Here is a 13,748-nt window from a genome sequence, read left to right as displayed (position 1 = left end):
GGAGAGTGAGTTTGTAAGTCTGGCAGGAGTAAAGGATTTTGGAATGGCAAGGGTGGCCACCATGGGAGGGGTGTGGGACAGATGGCAGAGAAGGAGTGTCAGGGGTGGGGTCAGACACTCTCAGCTCTGAGACACCAGGCAAGGTCATTTGATTCCAAACAATTGGTTTATTTATCATTACAGAATGTCTCTCTGGTGCTTCCTGTTCCCTTCCCCTTTTCTCAACCATGATTCCCGTCTTCCTGCTCCCTTCCCACTCTCAGTCCACAATAGTGACCCATATCAGAATCAGGGTTATCATCACTCACTGATGTCATGAAATTATGCAGCAGACAGTGCAATACATAAAATTACTGTAGTACTCTGTGTATTAATTATATTAATTTCAACTTATTGTAACTTAGGTATTTTACATATTGCAATGTACTGCTGCCGCAAGTCAGCAAATTTCACAACATATGACAGTGATATTAAACCTGATTCTGATTCCCCAATAAGCCCTTGGGCTCTGCCATTCATTGTGTACGTCCCTAACATTAGTTTGCAGGGGACTCTCATTATTTCACATTTTGATGATCTCTACTTGTCAGATTTAGACTTGCTTGGAAGTAGCTGCTTCCAGTCTCAAATTCAGATTCTCTGACATTGAAATTGGTCTTCCTCCAATTCAGAGCATTAAATTCCAGTCTGCCCTTTGTCTGTCCCCTTTGTTGGGACCGCCCTGCAGCATTTTGGTGGATCACATTCACTTCCTCTGTAGCCATCCCTTAGAACCCAGGGGTGAAGAGAACATCTGTACTAAGATCTGCCAGTTTTAATCTCATTAGTTTCTTTAATATCTTTACTTATGCATTCACTGTTTGTTGCTTGCTTTATATAGAATGCTACTTGTGTGTAATAAACGTCTTGAGCGTCAGCTTTATTTGTCACATGTACATTGAAACATACATTGAAATGCGTTGTTTTCGCCAATGGCCAGCACAGTTCGAGCATATGCTGGGGACAATTGTCACCATGCTTCTGGTGCCAACATAACATGTTCACAACTTACTGACCCGAAGCAGTACGTCTTTGGAATGTGGGAGGAAACTGGAGCACCCAGAAGAAACCACTGGGAGAATGTACAAACTCCTCACAGATGGTGGTGGGAATTGAACCCTGATTGCAATCACTGGTGCTGTGAAGTGTTGCCCTAACTGTATAGTACCGCACCACTGTCTTTACTAAAATTCATGAAATATTAGATTGAAGGTCCATTTCTTCATTAACCTAAATATAGTAGCTCTCTTTCCTGAGAAATATATTTTTCTTGTTTCAGGAAGCAATACGTAATGTAACTTAAAGAGCATAGAACAGCACAATGCAGGCTTCTGCCCACTATGCTGTGCCAAATTTATAAACGACTCTAAGATCAATCTAAACCTTCCCTTCAACATTGTCCAACATTTTTCTATCATCCATGTGCCTATCTAAGAATTTCTTAAATATCCCTAATGTATCGGCCTCTACCACCATGCATGGAAGGGCATTCCTGCACCCACCAAACTCTGTGTGAATAAACTTGCCTCTGACTTGCCCCCCCCCCCCCACCCCCCCACTCACCTTAGAATCATGTTCCTTCGTATTAGCTATTGGCACCCTGGAGAAAATCCCTGGCTGTCCTCTCTTCTATGCCTCTTATAATCCACTTTCTGGTCCTTTGACTTCATGTGACCCTGATCTGGGGGCTAAGCAGGTGCTACACTTTGCCCAAAGGTGACCTGCAGGCCAGCATAGGGAAGGAGTGCTTTACACCTCCTTTGCTAGAGACGTAACTGCACCCCGCCACCCATAGTACAGGCAGCATCCTCATAAATTTTGTCTGCACCCTCTAAAGCTTCCATATCCTTCCTATAATGAGGTGACCAGAACAAGCACAATATTTCAGGTATGGTCTAACCAGAGTTTTATAGAGCTGCAACATTACCTCATGGCTCCTGAACTTAATCCCCCCACTAATGAAAGCCAATGCACCATCTGCTGCCTTAACCACCTTATCAACTTGTGTAGCAATTTTGAGAAATCTATGGGTGTGTAACCCAATATCCCCCACTACTAAGAATCCTGCCATTGCCCCTGCATTCTGCCTTCACTTTGACATTCCAGAGTGAATTTGTGTTTATGCGTTTACGTGGTGTGGTGGTATAAGTTACGGGATGGATCCTGCAGTAAAGAGTTATTGCTGAATGCTGTCAATATACAGGTACAGTCGAAAACAAATGAACAAGATGATTCATCATTGTCACATCCAGTGCTTGAACTCGAGCTTGCAGAAGAGAAGCTACCAATGACCCTTTCCAGGCAAGAGGTATGTTTTTGTGCAGTAAATGGTTTCTATGTATAGAGGATTTTCAAAATGTTAATATTTAATCAGAATTTGTCTAATATAAATATTCAGTAATAGTGGGGAATTAAGTATTTTTAATGGGGTTTTGATACAAAATTGTCAAATATTAGTAGCTCTGTTTTATTAGTTAATCTATTGGAAAATACAGCAATATAAGACCATAAGATACAGGAGCAGAATTAGGCCATTTGGCCCATCAAGTCTGCTCTGCCATTTCTTCATGGCTGATCCATTTTCCTTCTCAACCCCAATATCCTGCCTTCTCCCTGTATCCCTTCATATCCTGACTAATCAAGAATATATCAACCTGTGTCTTAAGTGTACTCAATGACTTGGCCTCCACAACCACCTTTTGCAACGAATCCCATAGATTCACAACTCCTTGCCTAAAGAAATTCCTCTGCATCTCTGTTCAAAAAGGACATCCCTCTATTCTGATCCTCCTTTGGTGTGAACACTCAAGATTCAAGTCTATTTATCCAATTAAAATGTATTTATCACATATACATTGGAACATACAGTGAAACGTGTCATTTGCATTAACAACTAACACACTGAAGATGTGCTGGAGGCGGCCCACCAGTATCACTACACATACTGGTGCCAACATGGCATGACTGCAATACTCAGTAGAGCAGCACAGGGAGAATAAAGGTGTAGACTGTTTTATAGTGAGAATAAAATTCAGAAATCGGGGATGGAAAGGGAATTAGTCCTAGTTCAGGATTCCCTCAAGGTTAACTTGCAGATTGAATTGGTGGTTATAAAGGGCAAAGGACAGCATTCATTTCAAGCGGCCTAGAATATAAAAGCAAGGATGTACTGTTAAGGCTGTATGATGCATTGGTCAGACCGCACTTAGAATATTGTGAGCTATTTTTGCCCCTGTAATTAAGGAGAGATGCACAGGCCCTGGAAAGGGTCCAAAGAAGGTCCGTAAGCATTATCAACCTGTGAGAAGCAGTTGATGGCTTCAGGCCTGAAATTAGTTTAGGTCATACTAGGTGTGTGGGGGGGGGGGTGAATTTTAAGGAACCTACTGGATACTGAAAGGCCTGGATAAGGTGAACATGGAGAGGGTGTTTCTTATAGTGGTAAATTCTAGCACAGTCTCATGATTAGGCTACGGTTAAATCGGGGTTGTTGGGAATTGCTGAGTGGCATGGCTTGAAGGACCAGAAGGGCCTATCCTGTGCTGTAAATCCCTTTGGAATTGGTCCAAGGAGGAATTTCTTCAGGGCTTCCTCCATCTTGTCAGTAGCTTCCTCTTGGTTTTCATTACAGTCAGTCAAACATGCCAGCTGGAGACTGAGGAATACCATCACACTCAGATGTAGAAGGATTCTTCATTGCTGTTTCCGTAGCAATTTTGTTTTACCAGTCAGGGTTGTTAGCTCTGGAGCTGAACCCTTGAACCTGGAGGAACTGGTGGACCACTCTTAGTCTGGCCTCCAAACCACAAGTTTGTGGTCCTCTTTGAGGTCAGCCTGAAACATTGCCTGTTTACTTCCCTCTTTAGATGCTACAAAATCTGGACATCATGATATTTCTATTTGTGGAAGGTCATTATGTTTTCTACAGTGCATCAGTGCAGTCAATCCAGTAGTACTTTATCCCAAGTGCTTCGGAATACCATGATAAACCTATATCTGGATGTCTTTTTCTACAAATCACTAACTTTGAAATTTGAAGGATCAGTTTTGAAAATGATTATTCTTCTCTTTAAAGTGTTTGGATGAGATTGCAGTAGGTGGTACTATTGTACCATCCCAGATTGAGGTTTAAAAGGAGCAGTGCTTCCTCAGTTAATGCAGCATAACTCCCTGAAGGGAAAACTCAGCACAGATGCTTGTCTCAAATCGAACGTTACCATGTCCCCTGAGGGTGACATTGAAAGCTTTGTGTTTGCTCTTGCAAATAGTTGGGAGTATTATTATTATTTTTCCTTCTGTTCAGCACAGGTTTTCACCCATTCAAAGTTAAAATTAAATTTATCAAAGTACATATGTCACCCTGAGATTCATTTTCATTTTCATTTTCATTTTCTCAATAAATCCATAATAGAATAATAATCACAGCAGAATCAATGAAAGACCGCACCAACTTTGGCATTCAAACAGTGTGCAAAAGACAAACAAAAAATAAATAAGCAATAAATATCAAGTCTATGAGATGAAGAATCCTTGGAAGTGAGTCCATAGCTTGTAGGAGCATTTCAGTGATGGGGAAAGCGAAGTTATATCCTTTGGTTCAAGAGTCTGATGGTTGTGGGGTGATAGCTTTTCCTGAACCTGGTGGTGTGAGTCTTGAGGATCTTGTACCTTCCTGATGGCAGCTGCGAGAAGAGAGCGTGTCCTGATGATGGATGCTAATTTCCTCCGACAGCATTTTGTGTAGATGCGCTTAGGTGGGAGGGCAAATGATGCCCAAAGAAGTGGCTGAGTCTAGCATTCCTGCAAAATTAAAATTAAATCTCGTTCTCCTCCAAGGTAATTCGAAGGCTCCGTGAGAGAGGAGAACCAATTCGATTGTTCGCTGAGACAGACTATGAAGCCTTCCAACGTCTTCGGAAAATAGAAATCCTAACTCCTGAAATTAATAAGGTAATGTTACATTTTGCATGAGTTGTAAAGCCTTTCTTTGAATCACATTTTTATCGAAGCATGTCCACTTCTTGAAGCTAGAACTTCATGCTGCTTATTTAAAAATGTAATTTGTGAAATAGTTAACAGGAAAACAAATTGACAAAAGCAAATTATTCTATTGTAGAATTTTGGAACTACAAAAAATTTACATTTTCAGAACTTAATTTTTATAAGATGCATAAGTAACTGAAAGTCAACATGTTGGTGAAGTAAGCAAGTGTATTAGCTTTGTAATTGTCATATGCACCAAAATACAGTGAAAAACTTGGCTGTGTATATCAGCCATAAAGATCATACCAAAAATTAAATATATCTAGGTAGTATAAAGGAAAAACAATTACACAATGCAGAAAAGTACAGTGCAGATAGATAATAATGTGGGGGTCAAAAGACCATCTTATTGTAAGGGGGTCTATTCAATTGTGTTACAGTAATGAATGAAACTCTGAAAGACCCTGGTGGTATATGCTTTCGGGCTTTTGTATCAATGATTTGATTAATATTATAATGAGACAATTTAAATACAGGAATAAAAGTCTCACTGCAGTTGTATAAGGTTTTAGTCAGACTAACTACAGAATTGTGTGCAGTTGTGGTCTTGGTGGCGGGGAAGGGAAGAAAAGGAGTAAACATTGACAAGGCTCATCCCAGGAATGATAAGTTTGTCATACGAGGAGGGCTTGTGTAGTGGAGGCCTGTATTGTCAAGTTTTTAGATAAATAAGAGGATATCAAATTGAAACTTGCATAATTTTTACAGGGTTCAGCAGGCTAAATGTAAGGAAAATGTTTCCCTTAACTGAAGAATTTAGATCCAGTATTCCAACTCAGTAAGGGATGGGACAATTAGTACTGAGATGAGAAATTTACTCAGAGGGTGGTGAATGTTTGGAATTCTCATCACTGGAGGGCTGTGGAGATCCTGTTGTAAGCTCATCCTGGGACATTCCCTCTTCTCTCCCTCTCCATTGGGCAAAATATACGAAACCATGTATCACCAAGCTCAAGGACGCTTCCCACCCCACTGTTATATGCTTTTAAATGTTCCCCTTGTATGAAAAGATGGACTCTTGTACTCATGATCTATATCAGGGGTTCCCAGCTTTTTTTTAAGCAATGGACTATATTATGCAAGTGGTCTGTGGAGCTCAGGCTGAGAACCCCTGATCTATACCATTATGACCTTACCAGCACCTCACTTTCTGTAAATAACACCTTTATTTTGCATTCTGTTATCGTTTTCACTTTTACTTTCTCAATGCACTGATGGAATGAAATGATCTGCATGGATGACATGCCAGGCAGTTTTTCACTGTACCTTCGTGAATGCAACAATCATAATAAACCAATATTCCAGTCTTATTAAAATTTTCAATTCAATGGAAATCAATAAAATTCCAAATAAGTGGATAACAAAAAACTCGAGGGTTTGGGGATAGGTAAAAATAGTGCAAAGGTCAGTCAATCTTGATGAATGACAGAGTTCTAACTACATCACTAGCAGGCAATGAATTGTCACACGCCATTGGTCTTGCTGGAACGAAGACTTAGGCTGGGTATTTGTGGGATTAATGAAATGAGAACGCATGATGACAGAGCAAGTGAGCTGCCACGGTGCTTCCATCTCTCCTCTCTACTCTGTCCTGCAGAATTTTGGCCCAAAGCATTGCAAATTTCTTTTCTCGCATTGATGCTGCTTGACCCACTGAGTTCCTTCAGCGGATTGTTTGTTGCTCCCAATTCCAGCTTTGAAATCTCTTGTGTCTTCACCTGGATATTGCCTAGAATAGAAGGCTTTACTTGTAGGGAGAGATTGGGTAGGCTGGGTTAACTCTAACTGCAACACAGATGCTGATAGGTGACCTTATAGAGATTTATAGAATTATGAGGGGCGGAGATAAGGTAGGCAGACCTTTTCCTCGCATGGGTGTGTTCCAAAACTGACAGACATAGGTTTAAGGTGAGAGGAAAAGAATTTAAGAGAGACCTGAGGGGCAGGTTTTCACACAGAGGTGGGTATCTGGAACAAGCTGCCAGAGGAGGCAGTTGAGGCAGATACAATTACGATGTTAAACTGGTGCAACAGAGCCTGGTGGTCGCATGGTGGTCATCCTCAATGGGGTATTTTGAAACACAAAAAGGCCTGTAGGTTCATAGTAAATTTATTATTAAAGCACATAGATGTTACCATGTACAACTCTGGGATCATTTTCTTGCAGGCATTCACATTAAATACAAAGAAGCAAAAGAAATAATATATATAATATTAATAAATAAGCAATAAATATCAAGATCGAGATGAAGAGTCCTTGAAAGTGAGTCCATAGGTTGAGGGAACAGTTCATTGTTGGGGTGAGTGAAGTTGAGTGAAGTTAACCCCTCTGGTTCAAGAGCCTGATGGTTGAGGGGTAATAACTGTTCCTGAACCTGTTGGTGTGAGTCCTGAGGCTCCTGTACCACCTTCTCAATGGCAGCAGTGAGAAGAGAGCCTGGCCTGGAATGTGGTGGTCCTTGACAGTAGATGCTGCTTTCCTGTGACTGTGCTCCGTGTAGATGTGCTCAATGGTGGGGAGCAAGAAAGCCAGCTACAGAATAGGATTGTTCTGATGAGGAGGTCTAGCTGTTAAATTCATTATTACTTCCCACAGGGTTTGAGAAATGACTTAAAAGCTGCTATGGATAAGATAGACCAGCAGTATTTGAATGAGATTGTGGCCGGACAAGAGCAAGGTGAAGAGGAAGAACAGAATGACCTAAAAGTTCATGAAGAAAACACCACGATAGAGGAGCTGGAGGTAAGAACTGTGTGTTGATTTCCAACTTGCTCCTCAGATTTGTCTAAAGGAAAGTTCAACAAAAGTTTGAAATCTTTCTGCAGACTGCAATTGCTGAATTTGGAGTGAAAAAAAAACTCCTGGAGGAGGTCAAAGTTCGAAGTAAATTTATTATCAAACTATGTGTATGTTATCACATACTATCCTGAGATTAATTTTTTGCAAGCATTCACAGGAAAACAAAGAAATAAAATAGAGTCAGTGAAAAATTACGCACAAATAAAGACAGATAAACAACCAATGTGTGAAAGAAGACAAACTGCAAATAATAAATAAATAAGACTGAGTTGTAGAGTCCTGAAAGTGAGCCTATAGGTTGTGGAATCAGTTCATTGCCGAGGTGAGTGAAGTTATCCACTTCACTCAGTATTATGCAGCATCTCTGGAGGGAAACGGACAGTTTCAGGTTGTGATCAGGTGAAATGGCAACTCTCCAATTCACTTCACAGATGCTGCCTGACCTGCTGAGTTCCTCCAGCAGTTTGTCTTTTTTTTTGCGTTTAAATCTGCTCTGATCATTGCTTTTATTATTTAGCACTGTCTTGCAGAGAGAATGGGAATTTGGAGCAGCAAATGGTCAAACTACTGGGCGGGGAAGGGTTAGTTTGGAATCTTTTCTTTTAAAATGCTTTGGGATTATAGGCATCGTTGTTTGGACCAGCATTTATTGCCTCTGAGAAGTTGCTGATGTTCCTACATGTTCATGATCTGATTTCTACTGGTTTTGTTCTGTAGAACACTACAGCACAGAAAGAGGCCCTTCAACCTATCTAATCTGTGCAAAACCATTAATCTGCCTAGTCCAACTGTCCTGCACATAGATCATAGTCCTTTCCATCCATTTACCTATCCAAATTTCTCTTGTGTTGAAATTGGGCCCAAATCTACCACTTCCACTTGCAGCTCATTCTACGCTCTCACCACTTCTGAGTGAAGAAGTTCCCCCTTAAATATAGAAACAAAGAGATAGAAACATGGAAAATCTACAGCACATTACAGGCCCTTCAGCCCACAATATAGTGCCGACCATGCAACCTACTCCGGAAGCTGCCTAGAATTTCCCTATCACATAGCCCTCTATTTTTCCAAGCTTCATGTACCTATCTAAGAATTTCTTAAAAGACTCTATTGAATCTGCCTCTAACATTTTTGCTGTCTGTGCATTCAATGCACCCAATGCTGTCTGTGTGGAAAAACTTGCCTCTGACATCCCCCCTTTACCTACTACCAAGCACCTGAAAACTATGCCCGTTCGTGTTAGCCCTGGGGGAAAAGCCTCTGGCTATCCACACGATCAATGCATCTCATCATCTTATACACCTCTATCAGGTCACATCTCATCCTGTCTCGCTCCAAGGAGAAAGGGCCAAGTTCACTCAACCTATTCTCATAAGGCATGCTCTCCAATTCAGGCAACATCCTTGTAAGTCTCCTCTGCACTCTCTCTATAGAATCCACAACCTTCCTGTAATGAGGTGACCAGAATTGAACACAGTACTCCAAGTGGGGTCTAACTAAGGTCTTGTATAGTTGTAACATTACTTCACAGCTCTTGAACTCAGTCCCATGTTTGCTGATGGCCAACACACCATATGCTTTCTTAACAATACTGTTAAGCTGCGCAGCAGCTTTGAGTGTCCTATGGAACTCTCTGATCCTCCAAACTGTCAAGAGTCTTATTATATTCTATCTTTAAATTTGACCTACTGGAATGAACTACTTCACTCTGATCGAGGTTGAACTCCATCTGCCACTTCTCAGCCCAGTTCTGCATCCGATCAATGTCCTGCTGTAACCTCTGATAAACCTCCAGACTATCCACAGCATCTCCAACTTTTGTGTCATCAGCAAACTTGCTCACCCACCTTTCTACTTCCTCATCCAGGTCATTTATAAAAATCACAAAGAAGAGGGTCCCAGAACAGATCCCCGTGGAACACTACTGGTCATCATCTTCCATGCAGCAAATGAAACATTTCACCATTTAAGCAGTTAACCTTTCACCATTTTAACCCATGACCTCTAGTTCTAGTCTTACCCAACCTCAGTGGAAAAAGCCTGCTTGCATCTACCCTATATATTGCTTATCATTTTGTATAGTCTACATAATTTTGTATGTTCCCTCATTCTCCTTTGCTCCCGGAAAAAAAGTCCTATCCTATTCAACCTTTCCTATAACTCAGATCCTTAATTCCTAGCAACATTGTTGTAACTTGTATTTATAACATCACTTTGTACTTGTTGGGCAAAAAAAAAAAAAAACTGGTGTTTGTCACTTTCTCACTTGCCGCACTATTCAAACCTGCACAGGTGTGACAGAAATGGAGCTGGAGGCTTGCTGGGGAGTTGGGGGGGGTGGTGGTGTGGTGTCCTTCACCCCTCATCCATGGAGAAAGTAAGTGGCCTTAGCCAGAGTTCCTCACAGTCTAAGTCATCTCTAAGAGCAAGAATCCAGAGCCCTTGTGTGCTCATGGTGAACATTGTGGACTTGCTTTGTTGGCGCTGGAATGTGTATTGATACTTGTAGTCTGCCCCAACACATCCTTGGGTGTGTTGGTTGTTAACGAAAACCATGCTTTTCACTGTATCTTTCGATGTACAGTACACGTGATAAGTCTGTGCAGATTGATGAAAATATCTCTTCCTCACTGGCGATCAACACTAGCGCACCTCAGAGCTGTGTGTTTAGCCCACTGCTCTACTCTGTCTGTACCCTTCACTGTGTGGCTAGGCATAGCTGAAATACCATCTATAAATTTGCTGATGATACAACCATTATTGGTAGAATCTCAGATGGAGACGAGAGGGCGTACAGGAGCAAGATACGCCAACTGGTGGAGTGGTGTGGCAGCAACAACTTTGCACTCAACATCAGTAAGACTAAAGAGCTGATTGTGGACTTCAGAAAGGGTTTAATGAAGGAACACTCATCAATCTTCATAGAGGGATCAGAAGTGGAGAGTGAACAGTTTCATTTTCCTGGGTGTCAAGATCTCTAGGACCTAACCTGGTCCCAACACATCGATGCAGTTATAAAGAAGGCAAGGCAGCATCTATATTTCATTAGGATTTTGAAGAGATTTGTTATGTCAACAAATACACTCAAAAACTTCTATAAATGTACTGTAGAGAGCATTCTGACAGGCTGCATCACTGTCTGGTAGGGGGGTGGGGGTGGAGGGGGGGGAGGCTATGGCACAGGACTGAGAGAAGCTGCAGAGGGTTCTAAACTTAGTCGGCCCCATCTTGGGTACTAGCCTACAAAGTACCCAGGACATCTTCAAGGAGCAGTGTCTCAGAAAGGCAGTGTCCCATTATTAAGGGCCTCCAGCAGCCAGGGCATGCCCTTTTCTCACTATTACCATCAGGTAGGAGGTACAGAAGCCTGAAGGCACACATTCAACAATTCAAGAACAGCTTCTTCCCTCTGCCATCCGATTCCTAAATGGACATTGAACTTGTGAACACTACCTCACCTTTTTAATATATATTTCTGCTTTTTGCACGATTTTTAATTTATTCAATATATGTATACTATAATTTATTTATTTATTTGCTTATTATTTTTATTCTATATTAAACTGCTGCTGCTAAGTTAACAAGTTTCATGACACATGCTGGTGATATGTAAACTGTTTCTGAATTATTTTGCTCAAACTTTTACTGACATGCTTTCTTGAGCAGTAAAAGATAATAGTTATGTCGCCTGAAGTAAAAACCAAATGCTGGGAATTCATGGCATGTCGGAGTATTTGAATTGAGTACAGCAGAATTAATGTGGTAGATTAATGTCAGTCCCCCTGCTCCCAACCCTCATATTTCCAGTATTTTCTGATTTTATTGTCATGTGACAGAGATCAGTCATTAACAGGGTTGTCGTCATCATCATCATTATGTGCTGCATTGTATGACTTGTGCAATTGTGGTCTTTCCATATCCATGATTGTTCTTGGCAAATTTTTCTGCTGAAGTGGTTTGCAATTGCCTCCTTCTAGGCAGTGTCTTTACAGTACAGGAGACCCCAGCCATTATCAGTACTCTTCAGAGACTGTCTACCTGGTGTCAGTGGTTGCATAACCAGGACTTGAGATATGTACCAACTGCTCATATGACCATCTACCACCTACTTATACCTCCATTGGTAGAGACGTATCTCCACCCCGCTTCACCAGGGTTGGGTAGTCAAAAACTAGGAGGCATATATTTAAGGTGGGAGAGGAAAGATTTAATAAAGACCTGAGATTTAAGAGGCATGCCAGTGGGTATACTTCACCACGTATTTGAAGATATTATTTTGTTATCAAAGACTTGAGCAAATTTCTGCAGATGTATAGTGGAAAGCATTCTTATGGGTTGTATCACCACCTGGTTTGGAGGCTGCAATCCACAGGATCGAAAAAAACTGCAGAGCCAGTTCCGTCATGTGCACAACCTTCCCCACCACTGAGAACATCCACAAAAGGTGGTACTTCAAGAAGGCAGCATCTGTTATTAAGGACCCTTCTGCTGATTACTGCCATCAGCGAAGAGGTACTGGATCCTGAGGGTACATACCCAACATTATGGAACAGCTTCTTCCACTCCACCATTAGATTTCTGAATGGTCTATGAACCATGAACATTACCTCACTATTTTGATATTTTAGCGCTGTTTTATTTTTAAACTTATTTCTTATTGTAACTTACAGTAATTTTAATTTTGCATTGTGCTGCTGCCACAAAACAACAAATTTCACAACATTTATCAATGGTAATCTGATTCTGAGGGATAACTTTTTCATGCAGAGTGCTGAATGTATGGAACAAACTGTCAGAGGAAGTACCATTTAAGCAGCATTTCAATAGATACTATACATGGAGAGATGGGGCTTGGAGGGATATGAGCTGAATACCGGAAATGGGGACCCAGGTCAGCATGGACTGGTTGGATTGAAGTGCCTCTATCAGTGCTATGCTGCTCTATCAATAACCTTTTGAATATTAAGTGGTTGGACCAGGACCAGGACACATCTATTGCTGAAGTGATTCAGAGTTGTTTTGTTGTTGTATTAGCTTCTAAGTGGTTAATTTTGAAAGCTTTAACACAGTAGTAATAAGTGTTTGTTTTCCAATGCAGGCGTTGGGTGAGTCCTTGGGTCAGGGTGATGACTATAAAGACATGGACATTATAACCAAAGTTCTGAGGGTAAGTTCAAGTTTAATTGTCATTCAACCATACACATGTATACTGTTTAGGGAAGCATAATTCCTCCAGGTGCTAAAGTGTAATACACAGTACATACAGTCACACACAGCACATACAGTTATGATGGCACTAAACAGTCACAAAAATAGTATTAGCCTAAATCTCTGGAGTGGCATGGCCTGAAGATTGATGATGAATGCAGTGCCGTCCTGGAGCCACTTTTCTGTGAGAACAAGCACAAGGCAGTTCCTCATCTCACGCTGGGTCAGCCACAGATGAAGGCAATCCAGCTTGTCTTCCAGGCCGTTACTAGTATGTTGATAAAATATTCTTCTGTCTGGAGTGTTGTACTTATAAGGAGACAATTTGGTAGGTTGGGCTTGTTATCAATGGAACATAGGGGTACAGTTTTGGGCGGGGGGGAATGAAATTTAAAAGAAATTTGAGGGGTAATATTTTTCACAAGTGGTGAGTTCCTAGAATGCATAAAGAGGTGGTAGAGGCAGATACATGTACGTGTTTAAAAGATGTTCTGGACAAAGTCAAAGTCAGAATATTATCAAAGTACATACTGTGTCTGTCACTATGTACTACAGTGAGATTCGTCTTCTTGCAGGTATTTACAAATAAATAAAGACATACTATAGAATATATGAAAAACTATACAAAATGAAGACTGACACAGAATTGACATCAGAA

General features: G+C 41.0%; 1 protein-coding gene across 2 annotated transcripts in view; it reads left to right on the top strand.

Moving 5' to 3' along the window:
* The window catches only part of prpf18 (PRP18 pre-mRNA processing factor 18 homolog (yeast)), a 28,810-nt gene that overhangs the window by 6,520 nt on the left and 8,542 nt on the right, over window positions 1-13,748 (top strand). For both annotated transcript variants that reach the window (XM_059987422.1, XM_059987423.1), the window contains exons 3-6: window positions 2,243-2,347; window positions 4,876-4,989; window positions 7,679-7,825; window positions 12,981-13,049. In XM_059987422.1, the coding sequence (XP_059843405.1) occupies window positions 2,243-2,347; window positions 4,876-4,989; window positions 7,679-7,825; window positions 12,981-13,049 (435 nt within the window). The remainder of the gene's footprint in view (window positions 1-2,242; window positions 2,348-4,875; window positions 4,990-7,678; window positions 7,826-12,980; window positions 13,050-13,748) is intronic.

Source organism: Hypanus sabinus, chromosome 13 (assembly GCF_030144855.1).
Source record: "Hypanus sabinus isolate sHypSab1 chromosome 13, sHypSab1.hap1, whole genome shotgun sequence".
Taxonomy (NCBI): domain Eukaryota; kingdom Metazoa; phylum Chordata; class Chondrichthyes; order Myliobatiformes; family Dasyatidae; genus Hypanus; species Hypanus sabinus.
Note: the sequence above shows the minus strand (reverse complement) of the source record. Positions and strands in the feature narration are given on the sequence as shown.